The sequence below is a fragment of the Rhyacophila brunnea genome, unplaced genomic scaffold, assembly GCF_057557595.1.
Source record: "Rhyacophila brunnea isolate RB1 unplaced genomic scaffold, BYU_Rbru_1.0 scaffold_15, whole genome shotgun sequence".
Classification (NCBI taxonomy): Eukaryota; Metazoa; Arthropoda; class Insecta; order Trichoptera; family Rhyacophilidae; genus Rhyacophila; species Rhyacophila brunnea.
The window spans coordinates 39,693,370-39,716,739 of record NW_028232806.1 but is presented as its reverse complement, the minus strand read 5'-3'; the positions used below and the strand labels follow the sequence as shown (position 1 = coordinate 39,716,739).

The 23,370-nt window shown below is 32.2% G+C and overlaps 1 protein-coding gene across 1 annotated transcript; it reads left to right on the top strand.

Annotated features, from left to right (window-relative positions):
• The first annotated feature begins 1,829 nt into the window (after window positions 1-1,829).
• LOC147075317 (uncharacterized) lies at window positions 1,830-22,256 on the top strand. The gene is made up of 13 exons (XM_085942920.1): window positions 1,830-1,910; window positions 3,508-3,684; window positions 5,284-5,420; window positions 5,946-6,125; window positions 7,347-7,506; window positions 7,670-7,868; window positions 11,411-11,613; window positions 12,835-12,889; window positions 13,481-13,677; window positions 15,916-16,131; window positions 19,452-19,634; window positions 22,069-22,190; window positions 22,245-22,256. The coding sequence occupies exons 1-13, from the start codon at window positions 1,892-1,894 to the stop codon at window positions 22,254-22,256; spliced, it is 1,860 nt and encodes a 619-aa protein (XP_085799046.1). The 5' UTR covers window positions 1,830-1,891.
• The last annotated feature ends 1,114 nt before the right edge of the window (window positions 22,257-23,370 follow it).

Below are 23,370 nucleotides of genomic sequence, written 5' to 3'. Positions count from 1 at the left end.
GTGAGTTTGTATTTAATTTTATTTTACCTAACCTAACTGTCGATGTTTACTAAAATCGGCTAGCATAGTTCACTACTTATATGAGAGTTTCATATACTTTTGCATTTTAATAGGTAATCATATTACCGGGGTCTTATATCAACAATGTTAAACTGGATTACAGTTTTGTTCCGGAAAGCAGTCAGGATGGTTTACTGGCAATGGGCGCGTGTGAAGTGCACATTTATGGTTTAAATTCTGTTTCCACAAGCTAAACGTAAACTGAAATGAAGTGATCAGAAGCTCGCGGTTGACAGATTAAATATCTTCCTGCTTAGAATGTCGGCCAAAGTGACAGTTAATAAAGTAAATTTAATAGTCAAGTGTAGGCGCTATTCAGTCAAATAAACTCTTATTATATTATACATTTATTTATAATTAAAGAGTAGACATCCATAAATTACAAGTCATAGTGGCATTTTATAAACTGTACACGCAAGTAGTTGGAGATTAATTGCAAGTGGGAACATACATTATTTTTAAGTGAGTGACCTTCGGTGCTCTGTAAGAACGTACGATTATCGAGTATGGAGAAATATGTAGTTAACTTAAACATGTGTTAAATAATGTATCATTTTTTTAAATTTACGTCTGCATTAAAGTTTGTCACGTAAACGAAATAAATAGGTATGTAATATTGATAATATTTGAGAACATTCAACTTTGATTGTTTTATGGCCTGGCCGTCATTAACTCCCAAAACAAAACTGACTTCAAATGCTTGATCTACGGCTACTGGCTTGGTCTGTAATAATAATTATTATTATTTTCCAGGGGTGGGTGTGTCATGCCACAAAATACGAAAAATAGCATGTACAGTTTATATGGCGCACCTGTAGTCAAGGGAATGATGGCGCCTTTTGACTCTATCCTCAAATTGACCTGTTCACCAGGATTTATTGCTTCCAGTAGTGTACACAATATTTGTGATAGTACTACTAACGATTGGTCTGAAGATGTAGCAACATGTAAGAGTAAGTTGTTAAAACTATACGTAAACAGTAAACGTGTTCAAAAATGGTATTAACTCAAAAAAAACTAATAACGGAATCGTTTTTAATTTGTTTCTTACAACATTTGTTAGCAATATCAAGAACGTTTTTATTATGGATGGATTGGTAGCAATATACTATTCTTTGCGTTGGTAGGATTGAGTGCATTGGTTTAAAATGGCGGCCTGCTGTTGACGTATCAGTTTCAATTCGGATTTACATTATTGTTAATCCATATCATTTTATAAATACATATTTTAGATGTGTAGCACTAATTTCATTTATTTTTAGTTTACTTCGACATTGAAAAATAAACCACAAAGCACACGCATGAAATTTTCTGAAGTTACTCTTTTTCACATTCACGTCTATGGCATACAATAATCAATGCTGTACATATCTATAAGACAATGTCTTTCTTCATTAGCTTTTTATGATACCCAATCGAATACGATAATCATAGGTAGTTGATACAGTTATACTGTTCGAGAATATATTGTATATTTTAATATGTACGTCAAAATGGATTTTTCAGATAAGTAGACATAAAAGTAAAAATAGTAAAAATCGGAGTGGATCGCTTTCATCTTACCTATCTATTGATTTGTTGTTAAATATTATCGACATCATTTTACTCGGGTTTTTTATTGTTTTTATTTACAGAAGTATGCAAGCCGCCAAAATCATCAACGGTTAAATTCACTTGTACGATTCCTTCTAAAAAAGGAAAGTCCATCAGAGGTAGTTGCGACACAATATTGCCCTCTGGAACAACTGCTTCGTCAATTTGTCTCCCAGGTCATCATTCGATTACCAGTACCAATAAAATATTCTGCAACGACGGAGTATGGGGATTAAAGATGCCGAGCTGCATCGCAGGTGATAATAAATTAGTTCCGGAGGTCAAGCCTCCGTAATGTGATACTTCTGATAGAAATATCTGGAAATTTAATAAGTTTTAATTATTAATAATTTACTTTAATGTTGTGGATCATATCCTGATACAATATTGTATCGTCGTAGGTGTGTTATTTACATTTTTCATAATACATTTATAAATTTACTTGTTTTTTTGCTTGTATACATGCATCATTGAAGAAGCATTATATTCTCCGGACTGATGCAAATCAGCCATCGGTTTTAAAAAAAAGTCTAAATCTTGTCAGATTTGTGTTAGATTTAGCTCCACAGAGATTGCAAATATAATTTTCTACAGTAAATACTTTACTATATAATGTTAAACAATAGCAGTTTTATGTATGCGTTGAAAAAGTATTGAATAAAAAAGTGAAAAAACCATGGCACTGGTTGTACTGATACATGACTATTCTAAACTAATCTAAACCATTCGATCGAGAGGTTTAAAAGATTACTATTTTACGCAATAACAATACTTTATGCAATCATAGAATGTTTAATATAAATAATCTAAATAAATAATAGGGCTTCAAATAATATGCATAATATTATGTAAATAGCTTTTTCTACGACATTTAAGGAATGGCCAGGCTTATACTCTGAAACTACTATAAATTCTCTATTTTGATTCACGTAGCACATGTAGGCCCTTAAAAATAGTTACAGGTAAATGCCGGTTTGTCCAATTTTATTTAGATTATTTTTATTGAAATTATTGATTTATTCGCTAATAAAAATTGGCATATTATTCTTAATCGGAAATTCAATGGAGTGGAAATAATAAACTATCAAGAATAGGTACTAATCATTTAAGCACGCCATTTCGGCTTTTACTTTTAAACGCCTCAATAAGTGTTGTATTATCTACCCATGCATCTAGAAATGGTTATATGAACTGCATACGTACAACTTACCTATTATGTAAGTTGTACGTATGCAGTTCATCGTGGGACACTTATTCGTGCGGCGCAGTACGTGAAACATGAGTTCGTATAGCATTTAATAAAATGACGAGTTCTTCGTTGAACATTTCACCGTGGAATACATTTGTACGTATCTTACAAAATGCGGCGATAATTTGCAAGTAGTATTGTTCCAATTAAATTAGCTCCAACCTAACCTAACCTTACCTAATCTAGTAAAGACATCTCATAAAATTCGCCACATGTTGTAGCATACGTACAAATATACTCCACGGCGAAATGTTCAACGATGAACTCGTCATTTGATTAAATGATACACGAACTAGAACTAGGCACACTAATAAGTGTCTTGGCGTGAACTGTTTACGTAGAAATTTCCGGATACGTCTAGAAATGCATTCATGGAAAAAATATACCTAGATGCATACGAACAATTTAGCTCACTGTTATTATGTACTAAATATTGTGACGAAGCTCGAGGATTTTACGAGACAGCTCGCTGTCTTCGAGGATTCCACGAGAAAGAACGATATCCTGAACCGGAGCTGCACTTCAATATGTTCCGCTATACTCTGAATGCTGCAAACCGTGTAAAAGTAAAACATTTGAAATACAACTAGGTATTTATTCCACAGAATGCGGGAAAACAACACCCCACGGTACACCAAAAGTCATAAATGGAACCAATGCGAACAGAGGGGATTTCCCTTGGCATGTCGCAATATATACTACCAAAGGACAAGCGACAGAGGATCCCGTCCCATCATACCATTGTGGAGGAAGTATCATCAGTAGGTCTCTCGTCATTAGTGGTACGTTAAAATATTCAACCATAAAAACAATATAATGGAGAAAGACGACGTGTCTTTGAATTAAAATTAATTTCACAGTTAGTAGTTCATATTTGAAGTTATACTTCTTTAGGCGCGTTTAGGAAAACAGATCAGAGTGTATTTTTGGCGTGGGATGAAGTTGCGCGCGCAAATGTAACGTATTAATTTGCCATGGAACGGAAGTTTTGCCCGCCGATGCAACATAATTTATTTTGCGCGGCGACGTTCGGGTGTTCTAAATGCTGGAGTCTGTAATTTTCAGCTGTGATATTGAGGGTTGTGGCTTTGGCCGGTTGGGTAAAGAGTGAATGTTACAACTATTATTTATGAGTACAATTATATATCAATAAATAAATAAATTTTGTGAATGTTGACTTGGTAAATAATTCAAACAATGGTATATTGTAAATTTATAATATTTAGACACTTCATACACAAAAATATATATTTTTACAGTTTAGGATAATATTTATCGTATACCCCATGTCAATTTATTTGTTAGCGGTTTATGATAATTGAAGACAATAACAATTATTATGTTTCATCACAAAAACCAATATCACGATTCAGTTAAACTAATAAATAGGCTATGTTTTACTTTTGAATTGTAATAAATTATTATTGTTAACAAAAATAGTTGTACAGTCATCTGTTTTAGCAAAGATGGTGGAAATAGCGATTTTCTAAATTTTTCAAACACAGGTTTTGAAATTTTTTTCTTCTAAAGTAGGTACATTCTGCAATAATATTTTGTTTTGTTATTTTTTGTTATGTTACGCCAAAGTATAATTACTAAAGCGCGTACATAATTACACACACCGATTTTTTTATATATTATACTTACTCACCTGCTCTAAATGTCCCTGCAGGCGACTTTTTCTATATATTTTCCATATCCAGTGAAGGTTTTAAAATACTTGAGAGGCGTAAATTTAATGTAGTTAGGGTCATCATCATGGCCCCCACAAGGGGAGGCTGACATGGCTCTAGCGGTGAGTCGACCAGATAAATGAGATAAACATAGATCAGAACTTTGCTCTAATAGTAAAAAAAGTCGCCTACGGCGCTGTTTAACTTCAATGTTGTAATGATATTTGGTTGTACGATGCAATTTTAAGCTGTCTGCCAATACTCCAACTCCACAATTCAAATAGATATAAGGACATATTAAAAATACAAAAAAATCGCTAAAAATACAACTTAATTTTACCGCATACACCATTTTTGAAAACGCTACTGCAGCGATTCACACTGCATTCACCCTTAGCGATAGGTAGGGGGGCCGCCAAACATCCTAGCCTAGGGACCTGCTTCAGGATGTGGGAGCCATGGTCATCATAGTAAGAAATGATTCGATTCTTATGGGTATAATATGCTTGATGCGAATCATCCCGCAAGTAAACGGTAGATCTCAATCGACGCAATGAAATTTGAATCCGTGAGCTTCGCTAATAAATTTCTATTATTTTGCTTTTTGAAATGTGTCTTGCCGTAAAACACCGACAGCCATTTAACCATGGCCGGTCTATTATGAAGGAGAATTATTTTATTTTTTGTTAATCTTTGGAGCTTTTTCAGCTGCCCATTGTTTTTACGACGAGACGAAAGAACAAGCATTTGATGTGGATTTGTTTCGGATAGCTGTTGGGAAAGTGTACAGCGATTACAATCATTTAGAGGAAACCATGGATTCCTTCATCATACAAAAAACCGGAGTAATAATGTTTATTGATAATTATTATAACCTCAATCTCTTTAATTGTGTACCTTTTGTTATTTTATTGAATTTATCACGTAAGTACCTACCTATCGTTTAATTTTAAAATGTAATACAAGTGTCTACATATTGGATTCTGACAATTTTGAAAATTCTACAAAGTAGTTACATATTAGTAAAAAGTTGAACCGAATGGACTGAGTCTGACATATTTCACTTTCCGGATGACTTCCTTATCCTTTCAGTGTTTGACTCACCTATGATACTTGAAATTCCGTCGATTGAAGTCAAGCAGTTGTGTAAAATTAAGGTTTATACTAATTAAGCGATCTCTGGCGCTGGTCAATTTTTAATCTTAGCGTTCGTGTACTTGTGAATAATTAAATTATTATGTCTATATTGTGTATATTCGCTATTAATCGATAATTCTAACTCTTATTATATCGATACTGGTAAAAGTGTGAAAATGACAGAATGATATAAATAGATAAATGTAGGTATAGTTTGTATTTGACTGTTTCAGGTAAAACGAATTGAAATTCCTGCTGATTACAGAGGGGAGGCGTCTAGTTACGGTCATGATTTGGCGATTTTACTTTTGGAAACTCCTCTAAACTATTCTGATCTCATAATGCCAGTTTGCTTTAATTTGGATGACCTCGAATTTGATAACGATCAGACTTCACCTGATGTACAAGCAGTGGTTTGTATATATGTATTTTGATGATAGCCTAAAATAAAATTATTTTACTCTAGGCGTGTCCTTCGTATATTAAGCTTTATCAAGTATGAGCACCAACGGTGTGAATAAAGAGGCTACATAGGATGACAAATGGACAGCGGGTAAATTTCTTATTGAAACTAAGTTTAGGGAGATGAAGATTTTAAATGTAAAATCGATAAAAGTAGGCATTATTAGAATTTTAATCTATGCTGTTATTGCCATAAAAACATTAATGTGATTTCAAGGATGATTAGCCCAGTGCTGCCGAGACCTGAGCCAAGAGAGTTCTGAAGGTTGGCTCAACTAGGTTTTCTAACGGGGGTTTCCTTCCCTTAGCCAGGAGGACGTTCTCATTTACCGCTCACTCTCCCCTTGCCGTTAGCAACAGTTGCATGTTGCATTTCCCGGCAGTTGCCGCAGGGAGGCCAGAAGATGGCAATGTCTGATTTTTTTTTGCTATGGGCACATCAGTACTGGCATCAGTATGCCCACTCGGGCTCAACCAGCCATTGACCACCGATTCGTCCCCCGTCAGTTTAAAAATCAACGCGAAGAAGACCAACATTTTTTGAAATAATATCAATCGCAAACCAAGAGATAAGAATAAAATTTTGACCATACTGTCTCTTTTATCACTTTAAAAGTGAAGAAGTGACGTTGTATCTAGTTCGGTTTAAAGAGAATATCAAGATCTCGTTTCGGCATCCCGTAAGGCCGCTAAACACTATTCATATAATGTAATTTAGTATGTGGATGAGTTCTAAATGCTGGTATGACCTGGGAATACGCAAGATGACTGGCGAGAGACGAGGATTCCTATAGGCGCAGCATGGTCTCCATATGCTTCAATTAAGGCGTAAATATCATTCTAGATGAAAGAAGAAAAGCTGTTAATTAAATGTTTATTTATTTTTAGAGATTTTTAACATGCTATTATTAATCCAAAAATATAGAGCTTAGAGTTCATCTATTGGGTTGAGGATAATAGACACCAAGCCACACATTTAATAATCTACTCTTCTTGTGCCAGTCTTAAAGCGTTTTCCTAGGGCATACCATAATAATATTACTGACAGGTACTCTCAGTAATAACCGAATCGGATAGATATAAGATATAACGATAAACATCCAGTGAAAACAAATTGCCTGCCCACAGCTTTCTCGAAGCCATTACTGACGGTTGTTATGTAACTTTTTCAGGTTGCAGGGTTCGGACTCGTACAAGTAGATGGAGATGTATCCAAAGTATTGAAGACAGCTATTATGCCCATCATTTCAAAAACACGATGCAAATCAGAGTCACCATCGGGATTCTATAAATATATCGGTTGGGACAAACTTTGTGCAGGATCTACCACTGGTAAATGTTGATATTGATTTTTGAGGTTTGAAGCTTATGTATAAGTTTGATATAATAATAAAATAAATTATGGTAAAAAAATAATGACAATGTGTCGCCTAAGTATTGTGAATCCTAGTTGTATATACATTTTAGAATAAGTAATTAATGATCGTTTTACCAGGAATTGGTGTCTGTCAAGGAGATAGTGGAGGTGGTCTAGTTGTGAGCAGTCTCGAACGAAAGACTGACACATGGTATTTGAGAGGAATTGTCAGCACTGGCCCTGCCAGTGAGAAAGGTGATAAATGCAGTACGAACACATATTCGGCGTTCACGAAGCCTTTTTTACATAAAGACTTTATAGAAAATATAATAAGCAAGTAAGTGTCTTATGTTTCATTCACTTGAATAATATTATCAGTGAGTTGTTAAACAAAACTCGCATACGATAATTTTCAATCTTATTTTATTTATTTATTTAAAAAAGACACGTTGAGCACATAACAAATTATTAATTCAAGACGTTCACAACATGACATTTAGAATAAAAAGTACAAGTAAATCAACTAGAGAAAAATCAAATCAAAAAATAATTTTATAGAAATGAAATAATTTAATAATTCAAAAATCATTATGGTCTGAGTCTAAAATTAATTAGCCCAGTAGGTTTATAAGCAATTCTCAGACAGACAGATATCTAATGTCAAAATTAAGTTTGATTTTTCCTTTCGTTGCGTTGTAGCTTATTGTGTACCTATCGTTGCCAAGCTACTCAAAATATGGACAAAAATAAAATATGATTGATAAACTTTAATGTCCCATTGTGATTGACGTTTTTTAGTAGAGCCAGCTATCTCGCTAAGACTCGCAGACAACTTGGCATCCTAATAAAAATATGGTGATAGATTTTAATAAAATTGTGAAGTAAATCTCATAAAAAATACTTGCCTTGACGGCGCCGGAGTTTTTACTTGTTTCCATTGACAACTATTTCTTCAAAAAGGTTTTATGAAAACTTCCTGTGTGCTTCGAAATTCTCCGCTAAGGAGTGAAAATAATAATTTATTTGAATGTCTAATAGACCTACTGTTTCTTTAGTAGGCAAGGTAATGGAAATAGATAATTTTTTCACCACATTTATCAATTGTGGAAAGAGAACTGACGTTAGAAGTAATATGAAGAAGTAAATGATATTTATATTATATTATTACCAATTATTATTATTGAATGGCTTTTAAATATTTTTGGGTTATAATATTAGGTTATTAAATTTTAACATCTATATTTGGTTCCAATAAAAAAATACTTACAGTATTATTGTGAACAAAAAAATGGAACATTATTTATATAGATAGGTATGTCATAAATATTGTGGTGAAATGTTAGTTTGAATTTGGACACGTGAATGGGATGCGTAAAAATGTCGACATTAAAACAAAAAAAAATATATAAATGTTATTTCGTTTTATAATGTGTTCGATTTAACCGACATACATTTTTGAATTTATTGTATAAACAATAATGAAAGTGTTAAAAGTCAACAAAGTTAAGTTTAGATAGGTTTTAAATATTTGGTGTGCTATGCGTTTCTTAATGTGTTCGATTTAACCGGGATACGTTTTTAGAATATATAAACGATGTGAAAGTGTTAAAAGTCAACAAAGTTGGGTTTAGATGAGTTTTAAATTACTGTGATAACCAATATAGAAGCATTACCTTTTAATTTAAAGACCAATTAAAAATGACGACCAAAACTTTTGTTCAGTTAAAGGAGCATTAAAAATATAATATTCATTAAGTAAGTTATTAATGTAATAAACGTAAAAATGTACAAAACAATGAATAAAGATTGTCATATAAGTATAGTAAGCGCGCAGAGGGGCTTAAAGTTTGATACGCTATTGTCAATCAATTAGCGATTACAATCTCACAAGAACAATAATAAATAAAATAAAGTATGTGCCAGTTGATCGGGCTTAGAATAGTTTCTCAGAAATGTTTTTATATTAGTGAAAGTGCATTTTAAAATCTAAATATGGACGATTGCAGGGTCGCCATGTTGGAAATTATCAACCATGTCATAAAAAAAATATGTTCGCAAATAAATGCGTGGTAAAAAATAGTCGCGCGTCGAATGGTAAATTATTATGGATCAATCAAATACTCAGCAGTAATCGGGGTCGAGATTTCTCAAATTCACACTTTTGTTTTTCAATAAAGAAGATGAGAGGAAGATTTTTTTAATGATAAACAAGGCACACAATCGCTCGCCAAAATTGAAATAGCTCTAGAATAACTATATACCTAATAGGTATATTATATTATAGGTACATATTAATTATGTACACCAGCAGATCCAGCAACCTCGCTAGACTTGCAGATCGCTTGTGCCCTTATCAAATAGTCGACAATTTTCATTTTTCTGTCGAATTATTATGCTCAGTATGTTCAAACTTGTGCTTGTAAGTGATGAAGTAAAAAACTTGTATGAAGTAAATAAAAAAACAAACAAATATAGAATACTGAAATGTCATTTTGACATTTCATTTTGATTTCCATAGTAACGCACGTATATATCAATAATTCAGTTGCTAGGACCACCCCCTTAGCAACCAATAATAGTCTTTTACTTTTTACGGATTTTTCTTGAATAACATTCCATAAAAAACAGAATTAACTGAAATTGAATTCAATTCTGCTTAAAGATGGCTAAAAGTATTAAAAAAATGCATTGGCATCGTGTTCTGATATACCTATTCTAAAAGTTTCAAATGTCTAGCTAGTCGGGAAGTTAGTTAAAACTCGATTGCAAGATTTGTACTGGACAAACAACCACCGGACAAACAAGAATACGAGCTAATAAAAACGTTTTAATAATAGGTTTTGTTTATTAAACGGAGAAAGGTCATTGAAAAAAATGATTTCTCGCAAAAGGTCTTGTTAGTTACTCATTTAGGCTTTGATAAGCAAGGAACATAAAAGAAGAAGAAATATATTGTATAATATTAATACTAATAAAATAATATTTTATATGTAATGTATTAATTATTACGTATACAAAACGTCATAAATGAATTTCATTTACCTACCTACATACAATATGTTTACGTTATACATGAATTATTCTGACAGTTCAAATGATTCGATATTTGAAAGTGAAAATATTACGCCTGATAAACAAACGAAACCGATATAGTCTGTCAACTGATGCATTGCATCCTGTGAAGTATCATTTTATGGTGAAGGATTTGATTAATCAATGCATTTTGATGTGGAGTTTTAATCATTTTTACGATATAATAATCATTGAACTCCAATGTGGAGTGACCCTATTAGATTTAATTAAATTACATAATGTATGTATTGAAATAAGTCACGTGAAAGTAATCATATAATAAATGTTGACAGCGCAGATTTTAAATGTCGAGAAAATCAGCGAAATGTATAGGAAACGCGTTTTTAAAAGTAGTAGGTATATCTGTGATTATGTTAAGTTTTATAAGATTGTGCTGGATTTGAATTGAAGTATGTTGGGGACTCTAAAAATCTAAGTGAAATCGCTTAAAAATCAACAAAATGGCATTAAAATAATAAATTGGTGTGTTTTCCAATTTTTTTAGGATAATTACATAATAATAATAACTAGATAGATATTATGTAGATTATTAAATAATGTGAAATAAGTACTATATTATTATAGTCAGTGTGTTGTATTTTAATTATTAAATCTCTTGACATCAGAGTATCACCACATTTCTGAATTAACAGTTACAGAGTAGATGGTTCTTGACAAAGTTTTTTTACTGGTGGGCTGCCGCGTACACTGACAAACCTAGCGTAATGATTTGAGGTGCCTTCAAATTGTTTTGTTTTTATTAAGTACCTAGCCTAATATTAATAATAATATGGTCGATATTTGTAGGCAAGGCTGCACGATGCCAAATAATCCTCCGAACGGAAAATTCGAGCTTATTGGATCGCGCGAAGCGGCGCCGGGAGAAGATGTTCCACACAGGTCGCAGATGAATTTGAGATGTGAAAAAGGTTTTATTCCTTCAAACAGAGAGAACAATGTCTGCAACGAGTTTATCGATGATTGGATCAACGAATTTCCAACGTGCAATGGTAATTTACAACATGTAATTAGTACCCAACTTACTGTATTAGACCCAGCCTGTCCGCCTATTAACGTCATTATTTAGTGGTTACGTTTTTTTTCTCTATCCCCCAAGCAGTTATACCGCGCCCACTTGCTTCTATATTTACCCTACGTTCATGGTTATTTCTTGGCGGACAGCCCTATGTGTTGCGAGCCAAAATTGGATCGTCCAGCATATAAGTAAGTTGCGAAATGTTTTTAACAATAAGAAAAAATATCTGTTTTTGGAAGAAGAAAAAAACGCAAAAATGAGTCGTCAAAAACACAAATAAAAACCACTTATCTTCTTTTTCTTCTGTAAAAATATAAAAAAATATAAAATGACAATTACGAAATAATAGAAAAATAATATTTGTTCACAAGCAAAAGGCGTCATAAATAATTTTTTATGAATGAATTATAATATAATATATTATTTTATGTATTTGCCTCAAATAAACGACAAACGGCCATGCATGTGGTTGGATTTGGCTAAAAAGCCTGTTATGTAGAAAATATTTTAGATTTATGACTACTACACCTACTTATTTCACACGTATGCATGAAGAATTAATTAATATGAAAAACATACATTTATAATTGTATCTAATAACAATTTTTTTTTTCAATTTTGTAAAAAATGGAGATTTCATATGAACCTTTTACAGTCCTCTAATAATCGAATTCCCATTTTTATTCTTGTACGTTCGGACGGTTACGTTTGATTTGAAAGCGCTCTCTTACGCATCTACTCTTGCTTGACTACCAAGGCTAGAGTAGAGCCATCGATGTTTACATTGCAATTAATGGTCATAAAGACAATAATATTGTCAGAGACTTTCTAAATCTCATTGCGGAGTGTCCACTTTGTGATAACCCATATAAGAAAGCGGGTGCGGTAAGGAGTCGTCCATGTATTACGTTACACTTTATTAGGTTTTTTTTTTTTTTGTTTACCTATATTATATTATAATATTCACCAATTTTTTTAGACCAGTTTAGAAGGTACCTATCTAAAAATGTTACGTAATTTAGCCAGGGATTTGAAATATTTCGGGATGGTGGGATGACAAACGTAATCTATGGAGCCCTCTTTTTGGGTGATTTTTTTTCCGCTTCACTGCGGCTGACGCGTACTGCGCGTGTGGGAAACTTTACCTGAAATTATTATAAGATGACCTATTCATTTGTTTTGTATTCTCTTTCAGCAGTAATTACTGCGAAAGAATCTCCCACTTCAGGTGCGCAGCCGCCAGCCAGAGCGTAAGTGTTCAATCATGTAAAACATTACGGGGATCCCACCCACATAATTAATATCAAGTACATAGTTACAAAACTTTAAAATGCCGAAGGGTAAAATTTAATGTTCAGTAAAACTAATATTTTTTAATGAAAAATACAAATGTTTACATAAAACCACTTTTCATCAAGTAAATCTCTATCAAAACTTTAAATTGTTGTGATGTTCATTATTTCTGAAAAACTAAATTATAATGAACTTAATTTTCACAGTAATTACACATTATTTAATTATTTAATAAAAGTCATATAATTTTAATTTGTAAATTCATTCTCGAAGTAAGCTCAGATTAAAACAGAGTTTATTATCAATTTGTATTTTTTTAAATATACCTACATCTGTATACCATGTTCGATACTAAGAAGATCATCACAGAATGGAAGGTATATCAAAATATTTTTGTTTTTTTACGAGATTTTATTAGGTTCATACTATGGGTTCAATCACACAAAATGTGAATTTTTCCAGACCTGAGATTCGAACCCGAGACCTTCGACATTGGATCGACTCCGGATGATGATATGCGCATTATACCACAAACATTATTTTTTCAGTGATGGCTGCATATTACCGAATCATCCGTCAAACGGTATATTTTCTGTATTAAATATGGAAGACAAGAACCCAGGAGACGTTGTGCCGCCTTTGTCAGTTATCTCTTTAAATTGTTCAGATGGGTTCAGTCCTTCTTCTGAAATAAACGTTTGCAGTGACACTAACAACTGGAAGTCGGACCTCGGAACTTGTTTGAGTGAGTGATTTCGCCATAATATAATGTATACCTAGTCACTATAATGTGACTAGTTTATTAAATGATCTACGTGCATGAAAAATACGTCACTTGACTTTCTTTTGACCACCCATTTAACTCCTTTGTTTTATATCTAATATCATAATCTCATAACGCAACGTGGCATAGAAAGTTGCATGTTGGACATAATGCGGCCTATTACAAAAGGGTAACTGGACAAAACAGAACATGACAAAACCGAACAGCCAGGGGAAAAATGAAACATTAATTTTTGTGGAATCTATTTAGATTAGGTTAGGTTAGGTCATTATTATATTGATTAAGATGAGACATCCTAAGCTTGCCGGCAAAGTCCCGTTTAGTTGAGGCTTTCTAGCAATTCGGAATGCAGAAATTAGGTACATAGTTTGATTTATTATGGCGTATTGAAAATCTGTGCTATTAAAAATCTATCAACATAATAGAGATAGGACAATTTCAATATAAAATCCTTTTTTCAATATAAAATTTTCCTGAAAGGTCATAGTAATATTTATCATTGTTCTGTTTTATCACTGGTCTGTTTTGTCATAGAACCCACAAAAGAAAGCGATGAATATGGAACCAGACAAGAGTGCGCGATATGATAGAGGTCGCTAACCAGATAAAATGGCAACGGACCGGACATGTCACTCGGTGAGTCAAGTGGACAACCGCCAGACAGTGCTTATCAATGGGATATGCCCACAGTGACACTCTAAAACCCGCTGGATAGACGAACTCATAAATGCATATAGCAGCAAAACACTAGGGATCGAGAAGAGTGGTGATACCTATGGGGAGGCCTTCATCTAGCAGTGGATCATTATATCATCATCATCATCAGCTTGAATCTATCCACTGATGGATGAAGGCCTCTTCAAGCTGCTTCCACTTTTCTCGGTCCTGTGCATTGCGTTGCCACGTACTTCCGCAGAACTTTATCATTTAATCGATCCAGCGGCCTCTAGGTCTACCTTTTTTTTTTTTTTGAATTATTAATAACCATGTCCTTGCTTTTTCGTACAAGGTGGTTGTTAGTAATTTTGAACAATCACAAACACCCAGGCTTTGAGACAAACACATAAATATTGTGTGTCCTGACCGGGTATCGAACCCAGGAACTCTCGGGTGGAAGGCAAGCGCCTTACGCACTACGCCTTACTACCTTGCGGACGTTTTGTATTTCTTGGATACCACTAGATGACTAGATTTGTCCAATGATTGTCTCTTCTTCGAGCTATGTGTCCAGCCTATCTCCATTTAAGGATTTTAATAAACTCTATTACGTCGCAAACCCTTGTCTTCTTCCTTATCCACTCATTCCTCTTTTTGTCTTTTCACGTTATGCCCAGCATGCATCTCGCCATACCACGTTGTGCTACTCTAAGTTTCCGGATTTCTCTTTTACTTATGGTCCATGTTTCATACGCATATGTGATCACGGGAAGCACACACTGATTGAACACTTTGCGCTTTAGGCACAGTGGAAGGTCACTTTTGAAGACATTATTTAGGTGGCCAAAAGCACTCTAGCAATTTCATCAAATATACATCCATCTATAGACACTTGTTGTCCCAGATAGATGTAGCTTTTCACCTGTTCGAGCTGGGTGACATTGATGAGGATCTCTTTTTGGCCCGCATTAGATATCATTATATATCTGATAATAATATTATTGGATTTAAATCGTTATGTTAAGAGGTCTTTTGGTCCACAACAAAACGTAGCTTATTATTGAAAAATAATTTTATGTCCACATATATTTAAATACCTAACTAAAAACAAAAATTCATAATTAGATTTTATTCTTTGTTACTTACTTAATATTAAAATTTTGAGACTTTATTGAACTTTTGGTTGACCTCATATTCTTTTCTTTACTTATCTAAGCATGAGTTTGATTCATAAAACATTTTTTTGGATTTGATATACCTAATTTTGTTTATCTCTTGGTTACACTTTTGATTTACTATATAATATTAAGTTTCAAAAAAATATTCGTTTGACAATATGGTTATACATATAATTATTATATCTAACATGTCAAATGGAGAATATTGTAGAAAAAATAGAGGTGACAATTAATTGTCATGGGGTGGCATTTACTTTGAGGGTGATGTCTCATAATAGGAGGTTGCTGGTAATAAACAAATCGAACAATATGTGCATTAATGCAATAATCTGCTGATAGCTTAATGTTCTTGTTTTTATTTCAGAATTGTGCGACTCTCTCCAAAGTTTAACAGTCAAGTTCAATTGTTCCAACCGACTCTCCAAACAAAAGAATCAGACAATCGGCTGCGACGCACCTGTTCCCTCTGGGACATTAGCCATAGCATCGTGCGAAGTGGGTCACTACTCCGATGAACGATTACCGAACTTGGTTTGCCAAGATGGCTCTTGGGACCACACTATTCCAAAGTGCATTGCAAGTACGAAAATACTACATAATTAAATTGGAAAGCTATAGCATCAATACTAATAAACTAATAACAAATATAATAGTTTTAATATTATATTATAACAGTTATTAATGTCAAATTGACTAAATACTAAACACATTTCTATTGATCTGAACCCTTATTTTATCAATGCACTGTAATATTTTTTTTGTGCAATGCAACATTTCAGTAGGTAAATAATATATATATATATATATATATATATATAATATTATTTTAGGTTTTAAAATATAAATTCAATAACAATAATATGTATTATATTTATAATCCAGCCATATCATTGGCGGCTCTATGCTCGATGGTTTGGTAGGTCAGTTTTATATTATTTTAATTTGCATTTTCGTTGTACACTTAAAAGACGTATGGCAAATTGGCTTTTTATACATTATAAAAGAAGTGCTATAAATTGTTAGTTAAAAATATAGATACCTACTTAACCTTCAAAAAAAATGTCTATTTTAACATCAAACAATCAAAAATATTTAATAAAAACTCCGTAGCTTATTAGCTTAATTTTTCATTAAACTGTCACTACCAGAAAAAGTGTTGTGTACTATTATGAAATGGCGGGATCATGTATTTATATAAACACTTTTTATATTTCCACTGATGTTATTAGAAGGTAACTTTTACGATTAATATAGCAGATTACATTTTAAAGGGTAACTTTTATACAATGTTTTAACTGTTTAACACAATGAATGCAGTCGATGCGTTTTAGTCAAAGGTTGTATTTAAACTAAACTAAAAAGCTATTTTTGGTTGAGTACTATAATATTACAAAACAAACAATGACATTGCATAATATGAAACTTTCAGACAACAATAGGAAGTTTGAAATAATAAAAATATAAAAAATAATACGGTTGAAACCATGCTTGGTAGGTAATTTAATACATGCTCGATGAAATCGCGAGGCAATAATAAATAATAACGGAACTACGTTTTATACCTGTTTCCTTTAACACACTGAAAAATGTATTGTTATCTCTTTCTGGGACAATGAAGAAAATCTTGCCTATGCTGTCTCAAAACAAATTAAAAAAAAGACTGGCGAAATGTGTGTTTTCTCCGTTTCACATATGGAAAATGAGAGAGAAAGAGAAATATGTAGAAATATTTTATCCCGGCATATTCCCAAATGCCCAAGGTATAGCGACCGAGCGGATTCCTTTTGTTTGAATTTTATACACACAGTTCGTCCGTCCGTGTGCATCTCGCCTTGACGTCGTGTTAGCCGATAATTATTATAAAACATTGTACCTACATCTTAGATTATAACCTACATAGATTGTAAGATGTTTATTTTTGGAGGGTCATTGACCAATTGACCTAATGGACCAGCCGCTATTGAGCCATATTATCTAAACTACTTGGATGTTTCAAAATTGAATGTATAATATGTTTTTTTACGCTTTTCTCAGGATGTACTATATACATTTAATAATTTATATGCACTTACATAAACGATGACCAGCACCAGATGACAAGATCTTAATTACATAACCGGCTTTCTCATTATAATGTGATTTCATATTATATTAAATTTATAAAATAAAACGTTGTTTTGTTTAGCATTGAAATTTAAAAATAAAATTTGATTGCACGATAGGTACCTAAGGCGTATTTTTTTATTACGTTTTGATAGTTGACCACTTTCAATTACGTTAATTTTTTTATGCTGGAAAATGCCGTAATTCTTTGGGTAATTTTCAACTACCGTTTAAAAACAATCTAAACCTGAAATTTGAAGTCTTATCTGACAGAACTGGTTTGAAGACATATTATATTACATAATCTTTTTATAAACCTGTAGCATTTTTCATCGATTACTTATATGGTCAGGTCTTTCCACGTTATATTTACCACTTAAATTCACTGGATCATTAAACTCATTATGTTCACCAAAAATAATAAACAGCCTAGATACCAGTCAGCCAATGGATCCATCTCTGATGGATAATATATGAAATAATTTGACCAATAATTTACCGATGATAAATAATTGAAAGCAATACGAGTATGTCGTATTTCTTGTATTTTTTATTTTATCTTCTCGTAGTCTGAGGATGGGTTCATAACCCGAAATTTGGGACAATATTCATATCTCAAAGTTGTAGAATTTAAAAAAAATCTTTCCTGTCCATAGCCATACTACTATGACGTGAAAGAAAATATGATTCCTAATTTACATGCCAACAGATAAAAAGTGACTCGCTTAATTAAAAAATACCTTTTTATCCTATTTTGGCAGGATGGGAGCATGCGGGAAAATATATTTTGAAACATTATAATTTAAATTTTACGTCTCATTTGGGGAATATGACATATTAAGAGTTATTCAAATAACACCTGTTATCAATGTTGCATTGAACTTTTTTTTCCGCTGGACATCGAAAAAAACATGAAATTTGACCTATTTTATAGTTTAGTAAACTATTTCTTTTATTCAACGAATAAGACACAAGATTTCAGAATGTAAAATTCTATACATATAGGTACTGAATATACATAATTTGAAAACATCTCATGCATATACACACTAGAATTACCTAAGGCGTCCGTAGTTTAATTGGTAAAACAAAATAGCGCGAATCCAGCAGATACAGGTTCGAGCCCCGTCGGGTGTCATATTTTTTTTTCTACAAAACGATTTTTTCTAGTGTGTAGGTATATGCATGATATGTTTTCAAATTATGTATATTCATTATTGTTTAGTGTTAACATTTTTTGACACTCTTCTTGGGACCCAGGATTTCATTCAAGCATCAACCACTGAAATCAGTTCAACTGTTCATGCAAAAAAAATGTAGCGCGCGGAAATTGTTAAATTGCATAGATTATAATATCCGAAGTATTGATAACAATATATTTTGCTGTACGTCCCATTCCCATTTTCATTCCATTTCTTGCACAGCATTTCTTAACTTTAATATCTACTCGGTAAAATACAGTTGAAAATAAATATTTTGCTCTATCTCATCTCTATTATACTCGTACATTACAATACAACAATATTAATGGTGAAATAAACCTTAGTAGATATGTTGATGTTACTTTTTTAATTATCAGGTTTTGATGTATATTTAAACCTAAATTTTATGTGTAATGATCCTACAGAAAAAAAATGTTTTTTTAAGAGCTCTAAAACTGTTAATCAACAAATGGGTAATAATTAATTTTAGTTGAAAAAATCTATTTACTTTAAACCCAACGAACCCAACAATAAACAATTGTGTCCGGAATAATAATGATAGTTAAGTTTAATACTTATAAATGCGTTTTTATAGCATGCGGAAGAGCAGTACCGCACACATCTTCTAATGCGACAGAAAATATTGATAAATATGCAAAGAAAGGAGAATTCCCTTGGCACGCAGGCATTATAGAGATTACAGGCGTATATGACATTAATATTGGCTATCACTACTCCTGCGGTGGAAGTATCATTAGCAGACTGCATATTATTACGGGTGAGTAGATGCAAAATATACCTATTATATTATTATATAGATACTAGTGGCTTCATGAGATAATACACTCTATCTTATCTTGATACCTAACCTAACCTAACCCAATATGTATGTGAATTCTTATTTATTTTAATTTTTTACTATTTCATTTGAGTATTTTTCTGCAACCCGGGTTTCGCCTTTAGGCATTTTCAAGCACTATGCACACTCATCAATGCTAAATACATGTTGACAACGAATAGATACAGTTAATTCTTGCTTATATATAATAAATAATTACAACATAGAAGGTTAAAATCTAATAACCCACTAAATAAAGCTTCAGGTTGACACCTACGATGACCGAGCGGCTTACGCGTCGGCTTATAATATCGTGGGTCCTAGGTTCGAATCCTAGGTCTGGAAAATATATCTACATATCGTTTTTCAATTTGTGTTTGGAGTTAGAGTATGTACCAGATAGATTGAGCAAGTGGCTAACATCCATTTCTAGTTAAAAACCTGTTAATACAAACATCCACCTTGTGGAGGTCCATAATGATATGAATCTATTAGGATCGGACATGCTCAAAAGAAAAAAAAATAGGAAAGCATGAATTACTAAAAAAAAAAAAAATCTAATTGTTTAACACGAATATTCGATGCTTTCCTTACTCATTGGGAAATATGGGTTTTATCTTGTATTACTTTATTTCATTCTATATTATATGGGAATTAACTGTAGGTACCTGTAACCCGGGACGCAAAAAACGATTCAAATGGAATGGTACACAACCCAAAACTTAAATCAATTAGAATATAATAATATGCTTAATACGATCTTTAAACCGTTTTTTGAAAAACATTTTCATAATAACTTTGGGACCCAGAGAGCAGATACGCAATATTATACTTTTTGTCGTTTAAATTTGTATGTTCACTTTATGTACTTAAGGGGGGACATGCTCGTCGAAGGTCAAAATTGAGTTTTTATTGTATTTTCAAACCATGATCCTGGACACTCCTTAAATGTTGTAGATAATCTATTTATATAATTTTGAAGCCTTATTGTCCTTTATAGTTATTTTAAACATTTGATGACTGCATAAAGTATTTTTGTTACATAAAATAGTATTCTTTTAAACCTCTCGCTCTAATGTTTTAGAATATAGTCATATTTCGGTACATAACTATGCAATGGTGTTAAGATTTTTTACGTTTATTAATTTTTAAACGCATTTATGAAACCATTGGTATAATTTATTACGAGATAATTTTTGTAAAATATTCACGATAAAAAATTATATTGATAATCTCTGTGATCCCAAATTTGACAAGAATTACGCATTTTATTATTCAAAAAATCGGCAAAATTAACACATTTGAAGATGATTCTAAAGATATTTATTATAAGCTATGTCTTTGACCATTCAAGTATGATAAACATCTTATGAATAATGATTGCTTTATAATAATTATTGACATAAGAATAAGGTAGTGTTTTTTTGAAATACGCCATTTCTTTTGTCATTCCCCAGTAGTTAAGCTACAACATGCGGCCGTAGCCATAAATTGACAAACTATAATTGAAGTAGGGAGTAAAATGATATTGACGCGCGTGTTTGAACATGTACCGTTTAAAAAAAAATAAAAAAAAATTCGGTTAGGTACATGTTCAAACACGCGCATTAACATAATTTTACTCCCTACTTTAATTATAGTTTGTCAATTTATGGCTACGGCCGTATGTTGTAGCTTAACCACTGGGGAATGACAAAAGAAATGGCGTATTTCAAAAAAACACTACCTTATTCTTAGGTCAATAATTATTATAAAGCAATCATTATTCATAAGATGTTTATCACACTTAAATGGTCAAAGACATAGCTTATAATAAGTATCTTTAGAATCATCTTCAAATTTGTAAATCTTGCCGATTTTTTGAATAATAAAATGCCTAATTCTTGTCAAATTTGGGATCACAGAGATTATCAATTTAATTTTTTATCGTGAATATTTTACAAAAAATATTTCGTAATAAATTATACTAATGGTTTCATAAATGCGTTAAAAAATTAATAAACGTAAAAAATCTTAACACTACTGCACAGTTATGTACCGAAATATGACTATATTCTAAAACATTAGAGCGAGAGGTTTAAAAGAATACTATTTTATGTAACAAAAATACTTTATGCAGTCATCAAATGTTTAAAATAACTATAAAGGATAATAAGGCTTCAAAATTATATCAATAAATTATCTACAACGTTTAAGGAGTGTCCAGGATCGTGGTTTGAAAATACAATAAAAACTCAATTTTGACCTTCGACGAGCATGTCCCCCCTTGAATTATTGAAATTAACCTTTTATATTATATGTATCGTTTCCATACTAATAGGTATTACTATAACACATATTTATATATTATAATAATTATTGTGAATATTTTCAGCTGCACGTTGTTGCTATTTTAATAACGTTGACTTGAGTAGAGTACGCATATTAGTAGGGAAATTGTACAGTGATTTGGGACACCCGGAAGAATCACAGGATACATACATCCAAGCGTTTAAGGTACAAGCACCTACAACTAAATCTTATCATGAATCGTATTTTTTTTAATCCCAGATGTTTCTATAAGATATCTACATTATGAACATGATAATACTTACTGTAGAATGCACATTTTTATTTGCTTTTGCATCCAGAGTGGTTCTCTTTTTTTACATTTTGTGAGATAACACGTACATAATACATGTAGAGCGAAAAAATCTTGTTGGCAATATTCCGATTTGCTTTGATACAATCGTGAAGAAGAAATCAAATCAAAATGCTTTTAATTATAATAGATAAATTTAACAATAATTACCTAACCTAACTTTACAATAAACGTTTTTTGGATGACAAAACAACTTTTTCCGAGAAATTTAGGACGGCGGAGACATTTTTTTTTATTCGACATTCTATTAAAATAATTAATATATTTTTTATTATGTAATAGCTTAGTCATGTTATAGATCATTTTTTTTAAATTTAATTGTCTACAAATTAATGAAGCATTTATTGTTATATACTATGATGATTAAAATTCAAGCCAGAGAAGATTACGTAATCACCAAAATATGAAACAATAAAAATACATTTAGCATTTTTTTGTAATATAGGTGACTACAAACTACAGACGTACTAAATTTCAGCTTTATATCTCGAATATGATTTGTTATTGAACAATTACACCCAAACCTATAATATGCGGTAATGGCAAAGATGAAATACGTGACGTTACTGATAAACCGTTAAAAATATCGCTATTTTAATAAAATATAACATTTTAAAAAGTGCCTCCATTTGTCACAACCGGTCAGACAGGGTTGCGTCCCTATATTCCCTACTCTCTTCTCTGTTTCTCTTCATTTTTAATTTGACCATTTTCATACTATACAATTTAAAATCACCTCACCGAGGCATAGTTACCACCCCCACGGCAAACTTGTACGACCCATTCGCCCATGATGCTATCCTATTTGACAACAATTACTCAGTCGAGGACATTTCTTTGTCTACATCCGCGTCTCATGTAAGGTATACGCTTTTCACGCTACAGACTCCAGAAATCTCTATCGCTCTGTTATACGGCCTCCCAACTTTCAGAGTATGCTATACTTACCAAACTTTGCAAGTTAATAAACAATAGCCATGTAATATGATGCAATACCTACAGAGTTATTATAACTTGATAAAATCAAGTGTGGGG

What these genes read in the sequence shown, in the direction of transcription:
- LOC147075317 (XM_085942920.1), top strand. An exon ending in TAGGTCTCTCGTCATTAGTG is followed by an intron (nt 3,685 to 5,283) that starts GTACGTTAAAAT and finishes GAGCTTTTTCAG; the next exon opens with CTGCCCATTGTTTTTACGAC. An exon ending in TATTCCAAAGTGCATTGCAA is followed by an intron (nt 16,132 to 19,451) that starts GTACGAAAATAC and finishes GCGTTTTTATAG; the next exon opens with CATGCGGAAGAGCAGTACCG.